The 19,522-nt window shown below is 46.7% G+C and overlaps 1 protein-coding gene across 1 annotated transcript in view; it reads left to right on the top strand.

The window, feature by feature from the left end:
- The window catches only part of cacna2d3a (calcium channel, voltage-dependent, alpha 2/delta subunit 3a), a 1,147,786-nt gene that overhangs the window by 1,001,886 nt on the left and 126,378 nt on the right, over positions 1-19,522 (top strand). Inside the window, exons 31-32 of the mRNA XM_070894764.1 lie at positions 10,077-10,152; positions 11,228-11,280. Coding sequence (XP_070750865.1) covers positions 10,077-10,152; positions 11,228-11,280 — 129 coding nt within the window. The remainder of the gene's footprint in view (positions 1-10,076; positions 10,153-11,227; positions 11,281-19,522) is intronic.

Below are 19,522 nucleotides of genomic sequence, written 5' to 3'. Positions count from 1 at the left end.
AAACCCTTTCACAGGCGCATGCATGAGCTATCACTACAAGCAGACTGCCTGATGTGGGGCAGCCGAGTAGTCATGCCTCTGCGAGGCAGAGAGGCATTTGTCCGGGAGCCCCACCGCGAGCACCCGGGGATTGTTCTCATGAAGACCATAGTCAGATCCAACGGCTGGTGGCCTGGTATTGACGCGGACTTGGAGCTCTGCGTCTGAAGGTGCACCATTTGTGCCCAACTCAGCAGTGCCCCTGGCCCTGGCCTACCAAACCGTGGTCGCGGGTGCACGTAGACTATGCGGGCCCATTCATGGGAAAAATGTTCCTTGTAGTTGTCGATGCATTTTCAAAGTGGATCAAATGCACCATTTTAAACTCGAGCACAACCTCCACCACTGTGGAGAGCCTCGCAACCATGTTTGCAATGCACGGAATCCCTGACATATTGGTCAGTGACAATGGTCCGTGCTTCATCAGCGCAGAATTCCAAAACTTTATAATTGACCACGGCATAAATCACGTCAAGACGGCACCGTTCAAGCCGGCCTCCAACAGCCAGGGGGAGAGAGCAGTGCAAATCATTAAACAAGGCATGCTTAAAATCCAAGGTCCCACGCTGCAGGGTCGCCTGTCGCGACTGCTGCTGGCATACAGATCTTGTCCGCACTCACTGACTGGGATCCCCCTCGTGCAACTGTTGATGAAAAGGACTTTAAAAACAAGGCTCTCATTAATCCTCCCAGACATGCACGAAATCGTTGAGGCAAAGCGCCGTAAGCTGACTGAGTACCATGTCAGAAATTCGAGGGGGAGATGGAATGAGGTAGGGGACAAAACTTTGTACTAAACTATGGCAGGGGTCCCATATGGCTTGCAGGGACAGTAACGGGCAAGGAAGGAAACAGGCTACTGGTAGTACAAATGGACAATGGCAAAACCTGCCGGAGGCATGTAAACCAAGTAAAAAGCAGATTTACCAACAACACTGCGGAACCAGAGGCAGACTACAATGTGGAACTTGCACCACACCTGGTGGACAGACAGAGGGAACAACCTGAGGAAAGGGCAATCCCAACAGACAGCCCAGGCGAGTCAAAAACAATCACACCAATCAAAACAGACAGCCCAGGCGAGATACCAGCAACCGCACCCAAAGAAAAACAGACACCAAGGCAAACAACTGAACCACAACTCAGACGCTCCACGCGAGAGCACCTGAGAGACTAAACCTCTAAAGACAATAAGACCTTGGGGGAGGGTAATGTCATGTTTCTTACATTATTATATATAATTGTATCCTAACATGCTATACATGACTGTAATAAGATATGACCTGTAACCACCAGCATACCTTACCACCAGGGGTGCACTTGCAAGAGACAGGTATATAAGGACAGGTCTCAGGCAAATGCAGCATTCCAGAGCTGTGAAATAAAGGTGCAGGTCGAGAGTGACCTTGACTTCACTACATGCCTGTGTGAATCTGTACTGAGGGGACAGGACTTTACAACGGATACCCGCTCCACCTCTCTGACGTCCCGCTCGAAGTCCTCGAGTGATGGGCCTTTTATAGGCCTTCCCGGACACCCGCTCCGCCTCTCCAACATCCCGCTCGCACTCTTCGAGTGATGGGCCTTTTATAGGCCTCCCCGGACACCCGCTCCGCCTCTCCAACATCCCGCTCGAACTCTTCGAGTGATGGGCCTTTTATAGGCCTCCCCGGACACCCGCTCCACCTCTTTGAAGTCCCGCTTGAACTCCTCGAGTAATGGGCCTTTTATAGGACTCCCCGGACACCCGCTCCGCCTCTCCGTGTCCCGCTCGAAGTCCTCGAGTGATGGGCCTTTTATCGGCCTCCCCGGACACCTGCTCTGCCTCTCCGACGTCGCTCAATAGCCTCGGATGCATTTCATCCTGGCTTGGGGACATCTACTTTCAAAGCTGCTAAACCCCTTAATACCTCCTCTCTCACTATGTTTATTTCATTCAGAATTTCACACTCCTCCTCGATAGAAATATCTGCATTGCCTCTTTTGTGAAAACAGATGCAAAGTATTCATTAAGAATCATACCAACATCTTCCGTCTCCACACAGAGATTACCTTCATGCTCTCTAATTAGCCCTACCCTTTCTTTAGTTGTCATATTGCTCTTAATATATTTATAAAACATCTTTGGGTTTTCCTTAATTTTACTTGCCAGAAATTTTTCATGCTCTCTCTTAGCATTCCTAATATCCTTTTTCATTTTACTTCTGAACTTTCTATATTCCTCCAAAGATTCTACAGTATTTAGCCATCAGTATATGACATAAGCTTCCCTTTTTTTCTTTCTCTTCGCCTGTAAGTCCCTAGACAGCCAGGGGGCTCTAGAATTGTTATTCCAACCTTTCTTCTTTAAGGGCACAAGTTTGACCTGAGCCCTCCAGATCTCCTCCTTGAATGTCTCCTACTGTTCCCACACTGATTTACTTACAAATAGCTGTTTCCAGTCCACTGTGGCCAAATCACTCCTCAACTTAGCAAAGTTACCTTTTCCCAATTTGGGACTTTTATTCCTGATTTATCCTTGTCCTTATCCATAACTAACTTGAATTTGATTGAATTATGGTCACTGGCACCCAAGTGCTCTTCCACTAATACCCCTTCCACCTGCCCAGCTTCATTCCCCAAAACTAAATCCAAAACCGCCCCCTCTCATGTTGGGCTTGTTACATGCTGACTAAAAAAGTTCTCTTGAATGCATTTTAAGAAATCCACACCCTCAATGCTCTTCACACTATATTTGTCCCAATCAATATTAAGATAGTTAAAATCCCCTACTATTACTGCCCTATGGTTTTTGGACTTCACAGCAATTTGCCACATATTTGCTCCTCTATCTCCCTCCCACTGTTTGGGGATCTATAATACACGCCCAACAGTGTGATCACCCCTTTTTTATTTTTCAATGCGACCCATATGGCCTCATTTGATGATCCCTCTAACATATCATCCCTCCTCACCGCTGTAATATTTTCTTTAATCAGTACCGCAACCCCCTCCCCCCTTTTTACCCCTCTCTCTATCTTGTCTAAAAATTCTGTACCCAGGAATATTTAGCTGCCAAACCTGTCCCTCTTTCAGCCATGTCTCGGTAATGGCTATAATGTCATACTCCCAAGTGTCTACCTGTGCTCTTAGCTCATCCGCCTTATTCACTATACTCCTTGCATTAAAGTATTTTGCATTTAGCACTTGAAGACCACCTTGATTACTACTTACTAACCCTTATTTCCTCTGTCTTACAGATTCACTTTCTAAATTCTTGCTATCCAATTTCAGCTTTACTTCCTTCCCTATTGAATTTGTTCTCAGTTCCCATCCTCCTGCCAAGCTAGTTTAAACCCTCCCCAACAGCATTAGCAAAACTAGCGCTAGCAAGGATATTGGTCCCAGCGCTGTTGAAGTGCAATTCGTCTGGTTTGTACACGTCCCATCTCCCCCAGAAGCGGTCCCAATGCCTCAGGAATTTAAAGCCCTCCCTCCTATACCAACTCTCCAGCCATGCGTTCATCCTCTCTATTTTTTTATTCTTATACTCATTAGCACGTGGCACCGGTAGTAACCCGGATATGTTCAGCCATGAACTCATTGAATGGCGGTGCAGGCTAGAAGGGCTGAATGGCCTGCTCCTGCACCTATTTTCTATGTTTCTATGTTCTATTACTACCTTTGAGGTCCTACCCTTTAATTTTTCTCCTAGCTCCCTAAATTCTGCCTGCAGGACCTCATCCCTCTTTCTACCTGTGTCATTGGTCCCAATATGGACCACGACTTCTAGCTGTTTACCCTCTCCTCCCAAAATGCTCTGTGACATCCTTGACCCTCGCACCAGGGAGGCACCATACCATCCTGGAATCATGTCTGCGGCCGCAGAAACACCTCTCTGTTCCCCTAACTATTGAATCCCCTACCACTACAGCTCTTTTATTCTTCGTCCTTCCCCACTGTGTAGCTGAGCCACCCGTGGTGCCGTCGACTTGGCTCTGTCAGCACTCTCCAAGGCACCATTGCCTTCACCGGTGCTCAGAAGAGAACATTGGTTGGAAAGCGAGATGGACTCACGGGGGGATACCTGCACTACCTGCCTAGTGTTCTTACTCCATCTGGTGGTCACCCACTTCTACCTGCATGCTTTTAAGCTGCGGGGTGACCACTTCCTGAAACGTGCTATCCACGTAGCTCTCAGCCTCGCGGATGCACAGTATTGACTCCAGCCGCCGCTCAAGCTCCGAAACGTGGAGCTCGAGTTGTTGAAGCTGGAGACACCTCCTGCACATATGGTTGTCTAGGCCATGCGAAGCATCCAGGACTTCCCGCATGCCGCAGGTCATGCACTCCACAGGACTGAGCTGCCCTGCCATCCCTCTAATTAGACTTATCTAATTGAAATCTAATTAAAAAGAAAAAGAGAGAGAGATACTAACCAATCAAACAGCCAACCACTTACCTGCCTGGATGAGGGCTGTGAGCTTCCTGCCAGAAGTGAACTCCTCACCTACCGACAGCCCTCCTGCTCCTCGGACTCCTGGCCTCTCGAACACACCGAACTCTCTGGCCTCTCAAAACGACCGAGGTCGGGGTCTCGGGTCGGGGTCTCTCGGGTCGGGGTCTCTCGGGTCGGGGTCTTAGGTCGGGGTCTCTCGGGTCGGGGTATCTCGGGTCGGGGTCTCTCGGGTCGGGGTCTCTCGGGTTGGGGTCTCGGGTCGGGGTCTCTTGGGTCAGGGTCTCAGGTCGGGGTCTTGCGGGTCGGGGTCTTAGGTCGGGGTATCTCGGGTCGGGGTCTCTCGGGTCGGGGTCTCAGGTCGGGGTCTCTCAGGTCGGGGTCTCTCGGGTTGGGGTCTCGGGTCGGGGTCTCTTGGGTCAGGGTCTCAGGTCGGGGTCTTGCGGGTCGGGGTCTCTCGGGTCGGGGTCTTGGGTTGGGGTCTCTCGGGTCGGGGTCTCGGGTCGGGGTCTCTCGGGTCGGGGTCTCAGGTCGGGGTCTCTCGGGTCGGGGTCCCTCGGGTCGGGGTCTCAGGTCGGGGTCTCTCGGGTCGGGGTCTCAGGTCGGGGTCTCTCGGGTCGGGGTCTCTCGGGTGGGGGGGGTCTCTCGGGTCGGGGTCTCAGGTCGGAGTCTCTCGGGTCGGGGTCTCTCGGGTCGGGGGGTCTCTCGGGTCAGGGTCTCTCGGGTCGGGGTCTCTCGGGTCGGGGGGTCTCTCGGGTCGGGGTCTCTTGGGTCGGGGGGTCTCTCGGGTCGGGGTCTCTCGGGTCGGGGTCTCAGGTCGGGGTCTCTCGGGTCGGGGTCTCAGGTCGGGGTCTCTCGAGTCAGGATCTCTCGGGTCGGGGTCTCAGGTCGGGGTCTCAGGTCGGGGTCTCTCGGGTCGGGGTCTCTCGGGTCGGGGTCTCTCGGGTGGGGGGGGTCTCTCGGGTCGGGGTCTCAGGTCGGAGTCTCTCGGGTCGGGGTCTCTTGGGTCGGGGGGTCTCTCGGGTCGGGGTCTCTCGGGTCGGGGTCTCAGGTCGGGGTCTCTCGGGTCGGGGTCTCAGGTCGGGGTCTCTCGGGTCAGGATCTCTCGGGTCAGGATCTCTCGGGTCGGGGGGTCTCTCGGGTCGGGGTCTTGGGTCGGGGGTCTCTCGGGTCAGGGTCCCTCGGGTCGGGGGTCTCTCGGGTCGGGGTCTCTCACGTCGGGGTTTCTCGGGTCGGAGTCTCTCAGGTCAGGGTCCCTCGGGTCGGGGGGGTCTCTCGGGTCGGGGCTCGGGTCGGGGGTCTCTCGAGTCGGAGTCTCTCAGGTCGGGGTCTCTCGGGTCGGGGTCTCTCGGGTCGGGGTCTCTCGGGTCTGGGGATCTCTCGGGTCGGGGGGTCTCTTGGGTTGGGGTCTCTTGGGTCGGGGTCTCTCGGGTCAGGGTCTCTTGGGTCGGGGGGTCTCTCGGGTCGGGGGGTCTCTCGGGTCGGGGTCTCTCGGGTCGGGGTCTCAGGTCGAGGTCTCTCGGGTCGGGGTCTCTCGGGTCGAGGGGTCTCTCGGGTCGGGGTCTCTCGGGTCGGGGTCTCAGGTCGGGGGTCTCTCGGGTCGGAGTCTCTCGGGTCAGGGTCTCTCGGGTCGGGGGTCTCTCGGGTCGGGTTCTCTCAGGTCGGGGTCTCAGGTCGGGGTCTCTCGGGTCGGAGTCCCTCGGGTCGGGGTCGGGGGTCTCTCGGGTCGGAGTCTCTTGGGTCAGGGTCCCTCGGGTCGGGGTCTCGGGTCGGGGGTCTCTCGGGTCGGGGTCTCAGGTCGGGGTCTCTCGGGTCGGGGTCTCTCGGGTCGGAGTCTCTCGGGTCAGGATCCCTCGGGTCGAGGTCTCGGGTCGGGGTCTCTCGGGTCGGGGCCGCTTGGTGCTCAAATTTTAGTCCAGTCCAACTGGTAAGAAACTAAATTGTCAAAAAGAACAATGTGATCTGGAAATTCAGATACTTAAACCACTAAAATTACCAACACAAGTTGAAAATAGAGTCAAGATTAACAATGATCTCCCGTGCCCCGTCTGAGAGCACAATATTGTGTATTCCCTTGCCTTGTTAGCCCTCCCCAAATGCATTACCTCACACTTCTCCGGATTGAATTCCATTTGCCACTTTTCTGCACACTTGACCAGTCCATTGATATCTTCCTCCAGTCTATAGCTTTCTTCCTCACCATCAACCACATGGCCAATTTTTGTATCATCTGGAAACTTTTTAATCATGGCCCCTACGTTAAAGTCTAAATCATTGTTATATAACACAAAAAGCAAGGGATCTAGGACAGAGCCCTACGGAAACCCACTGGAAGCAGCCTTCCAGTCACAAAAACACCCGTGAACCATTATCTTTTGCTTCCTGCCATTAAGCAAATTTTGGATCCAACTTGCCACTTTCCCTTAGATCTCATGGGCTTTTCCTTTTCTAACCAGCCTGCCATATGGGACCTTATCAAAAATCTTTCTAAAATCCATCTATACTACATCAAACGCATTATTCCCATCTACCTATTGCACAAGATAAAAGTTCACGGGGTTGGGGGTAATATATTAGCATGGATAGAGGATTGGCTAACTAACAGAAAACAGAGAGTCGGGATAAATGGGTCATTTTCCGGTTGGCAAACGGTAACTAGTGTGGTGCCGCAGGGATCGGTGCTGGGTCCTCAACTATTTACAATCTATATTAATGACTAGGATGAAGGGACCGAGTGTAATGTAGCCAAGTTTGCTGATGATACAAAGGTGGATGGGAAAGCAAATTGTGAGGACACAACAAATCTGCAAAGGGATATAGACAGGCTAAGTGAGTGGGCAAAAATCTGGCAGATGGAGTGTAATGTGGGAAAATGTGAGGTTATCCACTTTGGCAGAAAAAATAGAAAAGCAAATTATAATTTAAATGAAGAAAAATTGCTAAGTGCTGCAATACAGAGGGACCTGAGGGCTCCTTGTGCATGAAACACAAAAAGTTAGTACACAAGTACAGCAAGTAATCAGGAAGGCAAATAGAATGTTGGCCTTTACTGCAAGGGGGATGGAGTATAAAAGCAGAGAAGTCCTGCTACAACTGTACAGGGTATTGGTGAGGCCACACCTGGAGTACTACATACAGTTTTGGTCTCCGTATTTAAGGAAGGATATACTTGCATTGGAGGCTGTTCAGAGAAGGTTCACTCGGTTGATTCTAGAGATGAGGGGGTTGACTTATGAAGATGCGTTGAGTAGGTTGGGCCTATACACATTGGAGTTCAGAAGAATGAGAGGTGATCTTATCAAAACATATAAGGTAATGAGGGGGCTCGACAAGGTGGATGCAGAGAGGATATTTCCACTCATAGGGGAAACTAAAACTAGGTGACATAGTCTCAGAATAAGGGGTAGGACATTTAAAATTGAGATGAGGAGGAATTTCTTCTCCGAGGGTTGTAAATCTATAGAATTCTCTGCCCCAGAGAGCTGTGGCGGCTGGGTCTTTTAATATATTTAAGGAGGACATAGACATATTTTTGATCGATAAGGGAGTAAAGGGTTATGGGGAGCGGGTAGGGAAGTGGAACTGAGTCCATGATCAAATCAGCCATGATCTTATTGAATGGCGGAGCAGGCTCGATGGGCCAAATGGCCTAATTCTGCCCCTTTTCTTATGTTCTTATGTAAGCTCCTCGTTACCACCTCAAAAAATTTAACCAAGTTAGTCAGACACAACCTTCCCTTAACAAATTCATGCTTTAATCCAAGCTTTCTTAAATGAGAATTTATACTGTCCCTCAGAATTATTTCTAGTAATTTACCCACCACCGAGGTTAGGCTGACTGGCCAGTAATTCCTCTGTCTGTCCCTTTCTCCCTTCTTGTACAATGGTACGACGTTATCAGTCTTTCAGGTTTCTGGCACCATGCCTGTAGCCAGAGAGGATTGGAAAATGATGGTCAGAGCTGCCCTATTTCCTTCCATGCTTCCTTTAACAGCCTGGGATACATTTCATCCGAGCTTGTTGATTTATCTACTTTCAAAGATGCTAAACCCCTTAATTCTTCCTCTCATTTTGTTTATCCCATCTAATATTTCGCACTCTTCCTCCTTAACTACAATGTCTGCATCTCTTTTGTGAAGACAGATGCAAAGTATTCATTAAGAATATTACCCACGTCTTCCGCTTCCACACATAGATTAACTTTTTATTTCTTTCCTTTATTATTCTCTTGCGAGCAAGAGGATAATAAAGGAAACATCTTTGAGTTTTCCTTGATTTTACTTGCCAATATTTTTTCATGCCCTCTCTGCTTTCCTAATTTTCTTTTTAATTTCAAACTCGCACTTTCTATACCTCTCTAGGCTTTCTGTAGTATTGAGCTCTTGGTATTTGACGTAAGCTTCCCTTTTTTTCCCTTATCCTACTCTGTATGCTCCTTGACCTTCATTGGGCTGTAGATTTTGGAGTCCCACACGTTTTCTTTGTGGGAACACATTTTCTCTGGACCCTCACTATCTCCTCCTTGAACACCTCCTACTGCTCTGACACTGATTTACCTTCAAGTTGCTTTTTCCAGTCCACTTTTGCTAAAGTCTTCATTTTAGCTCAGTAAAATTGGACTTTCCCCAAATAAGAACTTTACACCTGATCTATCTTTGTCCTTTTCCATAACTATGCTAAATCTAACTGAATTATGATCAGTACCACCAAAATGCTCTCAAAATGATACCCCTTCCACCTACCCAGCTTCATTCCCTAAAACTAAGTCTAGAACTGCCCTCTCTCTTGTTGGGCTTACTACGTACTGCCTAAAAATGTTCTTCTGAATACATTTTAAGAATTCTGCGCACTCTATAACTTTTACACTGGTTCTATCACAGTTAATATTAGAGTAATTGAAATCCCCTACTATTACTGCCCTATTGTTTTTGCACTTCGCAGAAATTTGCCTACATATTTGCTCTTTCTATCTCCCTCTGACTATTTGGGGTCTATAATACACACCCAGCATTGTGATCTTTGTTGCTTGAGTACTGTAATAGGAAGAAATAATAACTAATTGGAGAAGAAGCCACGCACAGGGATCACCAATGCAAGCTTGATGCTAATAAATAATTGTGTTCCTTTTTAAAAGATTCATGTCAATAGAATAAAATATCACACTAGCAGCAGCCTAATCATTGAGTAATACCTCAAAACGTATAATTATTAAATTAGAAGTATATTATCTAGCTGTAGTTCACAATTTACTTGGATATGATAAAGCAGCATCTGGTCCATGTAAGTTTAGTTATCTAACTCACTTCTATCTCAGTCTGTTGCACGAAATTAGTGCATGTTTTAAACTATAGTTTTCCTTATCTTAAAAAGTTTAATGGTGAAAATATTCATCAATCCCTTGTGGAAGGACATTCAAATGTTTAATTGTGATAGTGTTTTCTATGTGTTACAATGCCTGATCTATTGTATTTTGTGTGTTTTCTTCAGTTCCTTTATTTTAAGTTAGGATGGTCCGTTATTGAAGTATTATTTTTTGTTTTGATTTTTTAAATCTGATTGTGTTTCCTTTCCCTTTAAGTAGTTTTCTGCTTTTCTTTTTTAGAGTAACACTTTATGACTACCAAGCCATGTGTAGAACAACCGTAGACAATAGCGACAGTGCACATAGCTTACTGGATGTAAGTACAGTGAGCGTTACAGTAATGCTCCGTATACTGAAATTGATGGGTGAACAAAACAAATCAGAGACTTTGTGATTTTGTGTGTGTTTACCAATTTTAAACAAAAATGGTTAGGTTCCTGAAATTAAACCGCAAACTAAATTCATCAATCTTAGGAAAAAAATCTACTTAATTTATACAGCATTAGAAAACTGTCAATGCGCATAGGAAGGCTTATACTGTTTTTAATTTTGGAAATCCTCTTTTGAGTAAGAATATTGTTGCTGTTTACAGCAGGTGTGTATTACAATATTGCTTCTGGGAGCACCTAATTAATTCCTCACCTGAGCATCCTACAAATATAAGAACATAGAAAATGCAATGAAATCTTATGCCTTCATTGACTGCCGTTTTATTTAAAGAATAAAATGTGGCTAAATAGTTTCAGGGATATGATACTGTGGTGGTTATGTTACTGGACTAGTAATCTAGAGTTGTGGACTAATAATCCAGAGACCACGAGTTAATATCCTGCCCATGGTAGTTTGAGAATTTGAATTCAGTTTAAAAAAAAATGTGGAAACAAAAAGCTAGTATCAGTAAACAAAAGTGACCATGAAGCTATCGGATTGTCAGAAAAACCCAACTGGTCCACTCGTGTCCTTTAGGGACGGAAACATGCTGTCTTTACCCAGTCTGGCACATATGTGACTCCAGTCCCACACCAATGTGGTTGATTCTTAACTGCCTTCTGAAGTGGTCTAGCAAGCCACTCAAAGAATAACAAGATGGATGCCACATCCTAAGAATGAATAAAAAAGAATACATAGAAAGGTAAATTCCTTTTGGACACAACAGAGCCAGGGATCAGTGAATTTACCCTATAATGTCATAATTTTTTAGACACATTGGCTGTCTTCTTTGCCCTTGACTTTATTGGTATAATTTTTTTTAAAGTTTAACTTTTTATGACTAAGATCAAGTGAAATCAACATCGCGACATAAACTAATTCCACCATTTTCTGACTTGTTGGTACTAATGGAGAACAGAATATTCATAGCTGCTTGAACTAATTCAGTTACTTCTCTTCAGCCTTATTATGTCTTCTTTGCCGCAATAAAGTGGATTATGACTGAACTTATCTTGTAAGTAAATTCTTTGTCAAGTTCCTGAAGCATGATTTGTTGTTATTCATATTGATTTCAGTATTTATAAACTCAAATAGGAAACCATACATTAATTGCACCCTTTTTGTATTGATTTCTAAACCTGTGATACAACATCATATATTTTTCAGCATATTTATACAGGATGTACTTTGATGTTTTGTGATGCAAGTAATGTTTATGGTCAAGCACTTATCAAGGGTACAATTCAGTATTTTATGAATCTAATTAAATAAATATTCCATTAACTTTTCTTGGAGATTTCCATAAGGAACATAGTAAGAATTCTAAGTTTATGATAACTTTGTATCTTCACTAATATTTAACAAAATGTTTTAATAATAATTTATTAACCTGACACCAGGATAAGTGGCTCTTAGTTTTCAGCTGAAATGCTTTGCAATGCAGGTAGAATGTGCTTTTTCACATATTCTACCACCAAGTAACAACATTGCAGACTTACATGACTGTACTTCAGTTCAAAAAGTCAGAGTTTAAATCCTACTCCGTGCCGGTGAATACATTTTAGCTCTCAGCTACTGTCTGTTAAAGATTCAAAGTGACACGAGTTTGGCATTTTAGTCTAGTTTACATCACAAAATGATTTCTAAATCAGTCAAATGAGCTGAATGCCTTTAATTTCTGCACCAAAAGACTTCAAGATGCTGAGACTGGAAAGACTTATCCAGTGCCCCTCTGGTGAAATTGAAGGTTGCTGTTGGTGTTGAACTGCACTATACTTAAAGGAGAAAGAAAACCCAGTGCATGTATTTTCAATACAAAGTAATGCTTTATCTTTTTAAAAAAGAAATGAAAAATGTAGATAACTTGAACTTTCCCTCTCAAGTATGTTTGCCATTTAAAGTATTTCAAGTCCTGGAGCTTTATCCAATGACATAGGTTACTTCAGACTAGTTTGGAAGTTGATCCAAACTACCCAAGCTGGCAAAAGTTAGTATCAGCCAAGTGCAACTTTATACCCAAGCAGTATAAATGTTCTGTCGTCATGTGCCACTGATTCATTATCCAGGCCAGTCCAAAGGACAAGTTTCTACATGGGAGGAGAAGTGACCATCTAAATTAAAATTCTGACATCTACTGCAAGAGATACATTCCTCATTTTTAATAAACTATGCAAAAGGGAGGGATTCAAATTCCTGGGACATTGGAACCGGTTCTGGGGGAGGTGGGACCAGTACAAACCGGACGGCCTGCATCTGGGCAGGACCGGAACCAATGTCCGAGGAGGAGTGTTTGCTAGTGCTGTTGGGGAGGAGTTAAACTAACATGACAGGGGGATGGGAACCTATGCAGGGAGACAGAGGGAAATAAAATGGAGGCAGAAGCAAAAGATAGAAAGGAGAATAGTAAAAGTGGAGGGCAGAGAAACCCAAGGCAAAAAACAAAAAGAGCCACATTACAGCAAAATTCTAAAAAAAAACAAGCCTGAAGGCTCTGTGCCTCAATGCGAGGAGTATTTGGAATAAGGTGGTCGAATTAACTGCACAGACAGCAGTTAACGGGTATGATGTAATTGGCATCATGGAGACATGGCTCCAGGATGACCAATGCTCGGAACTCAACATGCAGAGGTATTCAACATTTAGGAAGGATAGGCAGAGAGGAAAAGGAGGCGGGGTGGCGTTGCTGGTTAAAGAGGAAATTAATGCAATAGTAAGGAAGGACATTAGCCTGGACAATGTAGAATCGGTATGGGTGGAGCTGCGGAATACCAAAGGGCAGAAAACGCTAGTGGGAGTTGTGTATAGACCACCAAACAGTAGTAGTGAGGTTGGGGACAGCATCAAACAAGAAATAAGGGATGTGTGCAATAAAGGTACAGCAGTTATCATGGGCGACTTTAATCTACATATTGATTGGGCTAACCAAACTGGTAGAAATGCGGTGGAGGAGGACTTCTTGGAGTGTATTAGGGATGGTTTTTTAGACCAATATGTCGAGGAACCAACTAGAGAGCTGGCCATCCTAGACTGGGTGTAATGAGAAGGGACTAATTAGCAATCTTGTTGTGCGAGGCCCCTTGGGGAAGAGTGACCATAATATGGTAGAATTCTTTATTAAGATGGAGAGTGACAAAGTTAATTCAGAAACTAGGGTCCTGAACTTAAGGAAAGGTAACTTTGACGGTATGAGGCGTGAATTGGCTAGAATAGACTGGCAAAGGATACTTAAAGGGTTGGTGGTGGATAAACAGTGGCAAACATTTAAAGATCACATGGATGAACTTCAGCAATTGTACATCCCTGTCTGGAGTAAAAACAAAACGGGGAAGGTGGCTCAACCATGGCTAACAAGGGAAATTAAGGATAGTGTTAAAACCAAGGAAGAGGCATATAAATTAGCTAGAAAAAGCAACAAACCTGAGGACTGGGAGAAATTTAGAATTCAACAGAGGAGGACAAAGGGTTTAATTAAGAGGGGGAAAATAGAATACAAGAGGAGGCTTGCAGGGAACATAAAAACTGACTGCAAAAGCTTCTATAAATATGTGAAGAGAAAAAGATTAGTGAAGACAAACGTAAGTCCCTTGCAGTCGAATTCAGGTGAATTTATAATGGGGAACAAAGAAATGGCAGACCAATTGAAATGAAGACACAAATAACCTTCCAAATGTACTAGGAGACATTGGGTCTAGTGAGAAGGAGGAATTGAAGGATATCCTTATTAGATGGGAAATTGTGTTAGGAAAATTGATGGGATTGAAGGCTGATAAATCCCCAGGGCCTGATAGTCTTCATCCCAGAGTACTTAGGGAAGTGGCCCTAGAAATAGTGGATGCATTGGTGATCATTTTCTAACAGTCTATCGACTCTGGATCAGTTCCTATGGACTGGAGGGTAGCTAATGTAACAGCACTTTTTAAAAAGGGAGGGAGAGAGAAAACGGGTAATTATAGACCGGTTAGCTTGACATCAGTGGTGGGGAAAATGTTGCAATCAATCATTAAGGATGAAATAGCAGCGCATTTGGAAAGCAGTGACAGGATCGGTCCAAGTCAGCATGGATTTATGAAAGGGAAATTATGCTTGACAAATCTTCTGGAATTTTTTGAGGATATAACTAGCAGAGTGGACAAGGGAGAACCAGTGGATGTGGTGTATTTGGACTTTCAAAAGGCTTTTAACAAGGTCCCGCACAAGCGATTGGTGTGCAATATTATTGGGGGTAATGTACTGACGTGGATAGAGAACTGGTTGGCAGACAGGAAGCAGAGAGTCAGGATAACCGAGTCCTTTTCAGAATGGCAAGCATTTTCAGAGGCGGCAAAAACACGAAGGCAGAATATTATCTGAATGGTGGCAGATTAGGAAAAGAGGAGGTGCAACGAGATCTAGGTGTCATGGTTCATCAGTCATTGAAGGTAGGCATGCAGGTACAGCAGGCGGTGAAAAAGTCAAATGGTATGTTGGCCTTCATAGCTAGGGGATTTGAGTATAGGAGCAGGGAGGTCTTACTGCAATTGTACAGGGCCTTATTGAGGCCTCACCTGGAATATTGTGTTCAGTTTTGGTTTCCTAATCTGAGGAAGGATGTTCTTGCTATTGAGGGAGTGCAGCGAAGGTTCACCAGATTGATTCCAGGGATGGCTGGACTGTCATATGAGGAGAGACTGGATCAACTGGGCCTTTATTCACTGGAATTTAGAAGGATGAGAGCGGATCTCATAGAAATGTATAAGATTCTGACGGGACTGGACAGGTTAGATGCGGGAAGAATGTTCCCGATGTTGGGGAAGTCCAGACCAGGGGACATAGTCTTAGGATAAGAGGTAGGCCATTTAAGACTGAGATGAGAAGAAACTTCTTCACTCAGAGAGTTGTTAACCTGTGGAATTCCCTGCCGCAGAGAGTTGTTGATGCCAGTTCATTGGATATATTCAAGAGGGAGTTAGATATGGCCCTTACGGCTAAGGGGATCAAGGGGTATGGAGAGAAAGCAGGAATGGGGTACTGAAGGAATGATCAGCCATGATCTTATTGAATGGCGGTGCAGGCTCGAAGGGCCGAATGCCCTACTCCTGCACCTATTTTCTATGTTTCTATGCCATGTTGTAGGTTGTGATCTCTTTTTTAAAAAAAAGAGTCTGCACAAGTCAGCAATATATTCAGCTTAGAACCAGCACCAATAAGATTAACAAGTTACCAAAAACAGCAAGAGGACATCCATATAATTTTTGTTACACCATTGCTGTCATCATCTTTTTGGATGAGAACAGGTTGAAAGGGAAATTTGCGCACAGAACACTCAAATAAAGATCATGGGCAGAATTTCGGGTGCGTCCCGACTCGGGCTTTAACTTTTAAAATTAGAAAGAATTAGCACCAGGCGCTAATCTTTTTCTTCTTTATAAAAATTCTGGGCCAGCGCTTTAGGAAGGAAGTGGAGTGCTAAATCAGGCGTTCCACTTCCTTCCTGGAATGCAATCGGCAGCGGGCTGGTGGTAAGTGGAGCAGCGCTGCCACGTGGGAAGATTCCTTCCCTCCCTTAAGTGGAAGGACCATCGCTGCAGGCTCTGCGAAAAAAGACTCCCCGACAGCAGCCGCGATCCCACCCGATCAGCCCGATGCACTGAGGCAGAGTGACGGGCTGATCAATCGGGGAAAACACAGGTCAAAAACCTGCAAGAGAGAAGATAAATTTTCTTTGCACTTACCTCAGCCACCTCGCCTTTAATCATCGCCCCCGAAGCACCCAACCTCCCAATGGACGCCTCCTGCAGCTGCCTGTGGTTTCGCCCGGCAATCTTGCAGGGTCTGGGGCGCTTTCGGGGTGATGCGCACGCCGATGACATCACACTCTCCGGGCGAAGCATATCAGGGCACAATGCCGCACCGCCTCTACAAACCTCCTGCCGAATATGGCGGGAATCGATGTCATCGCCGCGCCTGCTTGGAACCCCAGAGGCAATAACGGGAGGCGCTAAGGAGGCCAATTTCTAGGCCCATGTCTGTGGGCATGCATCTATAGAATCAGAGTGCCATAGCTGGGATTAACAGAGGGGCCGAAATGGCCCACCACCATAAACGAGGCGCACCTACCATTTTTGATGTGTTCTGGCTGCCCCAATGCATGGGCCTCACCGTCGAAATTCAGCACTTCGGGGATTTTTTTCCAACAGTGTGGAAGTGGGGGCGGGGCAGAGTGGTCGTCAATAATGGGATGGAAGTGGGGGTGGGCCGGAGTAGCTGCCGCTGTCAGTCATCCGCGCCGAGCTGATGACGTCACCGTGCTGGCGCTTCACTTCGTCTCGCCCCTTCATTTAAAGGGGAGAGCCGCTGCGAATTCTGCTGCCACTTCAGTGGCAAAAAACTGGGCCACCAGGGAGGTTTCGGCCGAGCCAGCGGCCTCGCACCAAAGTGGGGGTGCCAGGCTGTCTGTTGGCGGTGCGGCCAAAACCGTGGCAATAATTGTTGGCCCAACCTGGCAGTGCGCCCTCCCCTTTAAGGGTGGCCGGCTCGCCATGCCACAGAGAGTGCACTGACACAAAAAGCTGTCAGGGGCACGGACCCGCAGTGGGCCGCTCCCGCGGGGCAAAACCGGGAAAGGGACCATTTCATGAGGGGGTCCCCACCAATCAGTAAGGGATCGGCACACACACACCGCGGCAGAAAAATGGGCGGAGCGGTTCCGGGCACCGTTCCAAAACTCACAAAGGGCAATTTCCAAAATGGCGGCCCCTCCTCGGCGAGTCGCCGACCATTCTGCACGTCCCCATGGCCACCGCTTTCAGGCGGCCAGAGGTCTTATCGGGAGGAGCAATTTTGGCCCCTAGCTTAAGATTATTTTAATTGTTAAACTATGGTTGATTCCGGAGATGAGGGGGTTGACTTATGAAGATAGGTTGAATAGGTTGGGCCTATACTCATTGGAGTTCAGAAAAATGAGGGACGATCTTATCGAAACGATAATGAGGGGGTTCAACAAGGTGGATGCAGAGAGGATATTTCCACTCATAGGGGAAACTAAAACTAGGGGACTTTGGGCTAGAACTGCCACTTTTTTTGCATGCTTAATGCCTACTTGATGTCCATTTTACCACTGAAATGACGTATATCGCCCATTTTGGAACAAAATGGAAACTGACGGGCTTTTTTAGGAAACTTATCGCCGAGCGTTACTTTCCCCGTGTGCTTAATGCCGGGAAAAAATATTACTGTCCGCCCACTTTTTTAGGGCGCAATCAGCAGAATGGGCAAAATCAAGGCCCATAATATCGCCCAGCATTACTTTCCGCACAGAAGCAACCAATCGGATTAGAAGATTCCCTTAAAGGAGACCGGTAACCAAAAAAATTTAAAGGGACAGTTTCAACTTAATGATGACAAGGACTTTAAAGCTAAAAATGCCGTAAAAGGGTGCAAGTATGATAATGTAACCATGAATTGTGAAGCTGGTGTAACTAATGTGACAAATGAGATGAATGCTTGTGTAAGTAAGATTAAGAACAAGCTTGTTATGTTTGATGATTATGACAGAGAGTTTGAAATGCCTAATGTAACCATGTCTGGTGAGACCATGACACCAAAAAGTGATGCAAATGCTGTAATTTATAATGTAAAGGCAGTCAATAATGTAGGCTCAACTATGTGTGATCAGAGCCAAGATGTATGTACACAGGTAGGACACTGCTAAAGGACATTGGGTTCTACAGGGACCGTGCAAATGCTAGAGGAATACACCTGTGGGAGACCCCCAGGTCCAGCTGGCTACCAGACCATGTAGCCTGAACCTTTGGAACAAATGTGATGCCCCAGGAAGGGCCCACACACACCCAGTGGGAGCAGACCCACTACAGGGACAGTGGTCAATGGGCAGCACAGCCACCACCACTGACAACCTGCCCCAGACCAACCCTACACCCCCTGGTCACCAGGACCAACACCAGGAGTGAGAGGCCAATACCCTCCAGCTTCCCAGGCAAACCCTGGGATGACCAGATTCTCATCCCAATTGGAGGACAAGGAGCCCAACCAGTCCTGTGGCCCTGCCCACCACCACACAATCACCCACATCACAGAGTATGCACCCCTTGCTGCTGCTATGGCTACCCCCCTGAGGGATCCCACAACAGTGACACCCACATGGTCTGTGTGTGTGTGTGTGTGGCGGGGGGGGGCGACATATGCGGCCAGCCTCAAGTACAGGGATCACACCTGGCACCCACACAACCCTCACCATAACCTCCCATAGCCCACTACTGATCACCTCCCCAGGTCATGACAATAAGGATTTTAAAAATGCTTACGGGAGAGTGTTGTTATGTATGCATGCTTGTATTGTTGTATGATGTCTGTAACACTGAATGTACCTTTACACTGTACACACCTTACCTGTACACCAGAGGGTGCTGCTGCTGGAGACCTAAGGGTTACCTGCACACTGCAGGCAACCCAGTATAAAAGGGAGCTCACAGCTTGGTGTCCTCACTCGTGGAGCTACAAATAAAGGACTACAGTCTACACAGTTTAAGTACCATACCCTGCCTCGTGGAGTCATTACCAAAGGTGCCTATATACACAACACACCCCAGCGTAACTTGACCTCCTGCCTCATCCGAGAACCTCCTGGCTCTTTTGCGGCCTCCAATGTTGTTCCTTTCCCACCTCACTGCTCTCTCCAGCGTCAGTCTCCACAGCGTGCTGTGATGCCTCCTCCTCCCTCTCCATTATAGGCCAAATTCAATCAAATATGTGGCTAGTAACAGCTAATTTTTGTTTGCCTACTTGTTGCGAAGCTCTAAAGTCTCCCTCCTTCCTCCCAAAGCAGCCACACCACACCCAGCCACGCCTTCAGTCCCCCTGAGCTCCCTCTCTCTCTGTCTCCTCTTCTGCATATGTCATGAGCCTTGACCTCCAGAGCTTTTCCATGCCGTTGCTAAGGACGGCCACACTTTACGGCAGAAGGTCAAAAAAAATTTACGCTACCGCCCATTTTATATCGCTCGCGGTAATGCCCATTTTCAAAAGTGGAGACTAGGTGGTTTGAGAATGGGTGAGAAGCCAGCGATCTGAAAACCCTTTTTTACTGCCCACGTCAGATATATCGCCCAACCACAAAAGTGGAGGTTCTAGCCCATAGTCTCAGAATATGGGGCCGCCCATTTAAAACTGAGATGAGGAGGAATTTCTTCTCTCAGAAGGTTGTAAATCAATGGAATTCTCTGCCCCAGAGAGCTGTGGAGGCTGGGTCATTGAATATA

This window comes from Pristiophorus japonicus, chromosome 12, assembly GCF_044704955.1.
Source record: "Pristiophorus japonicus isolate sPriJap1 chromosome 12, sPriJap1.hap1, whole genome shotgun sequence".
NCBI lineage: Eukaryota > Metazoa > Chordata > Chondrichthyes > Pristiophoridae > Pristiophorus > Pristiophorus japonicus.
This window is presented reverse-complemented; position numbering and strand designations above follow the sequence as displayed.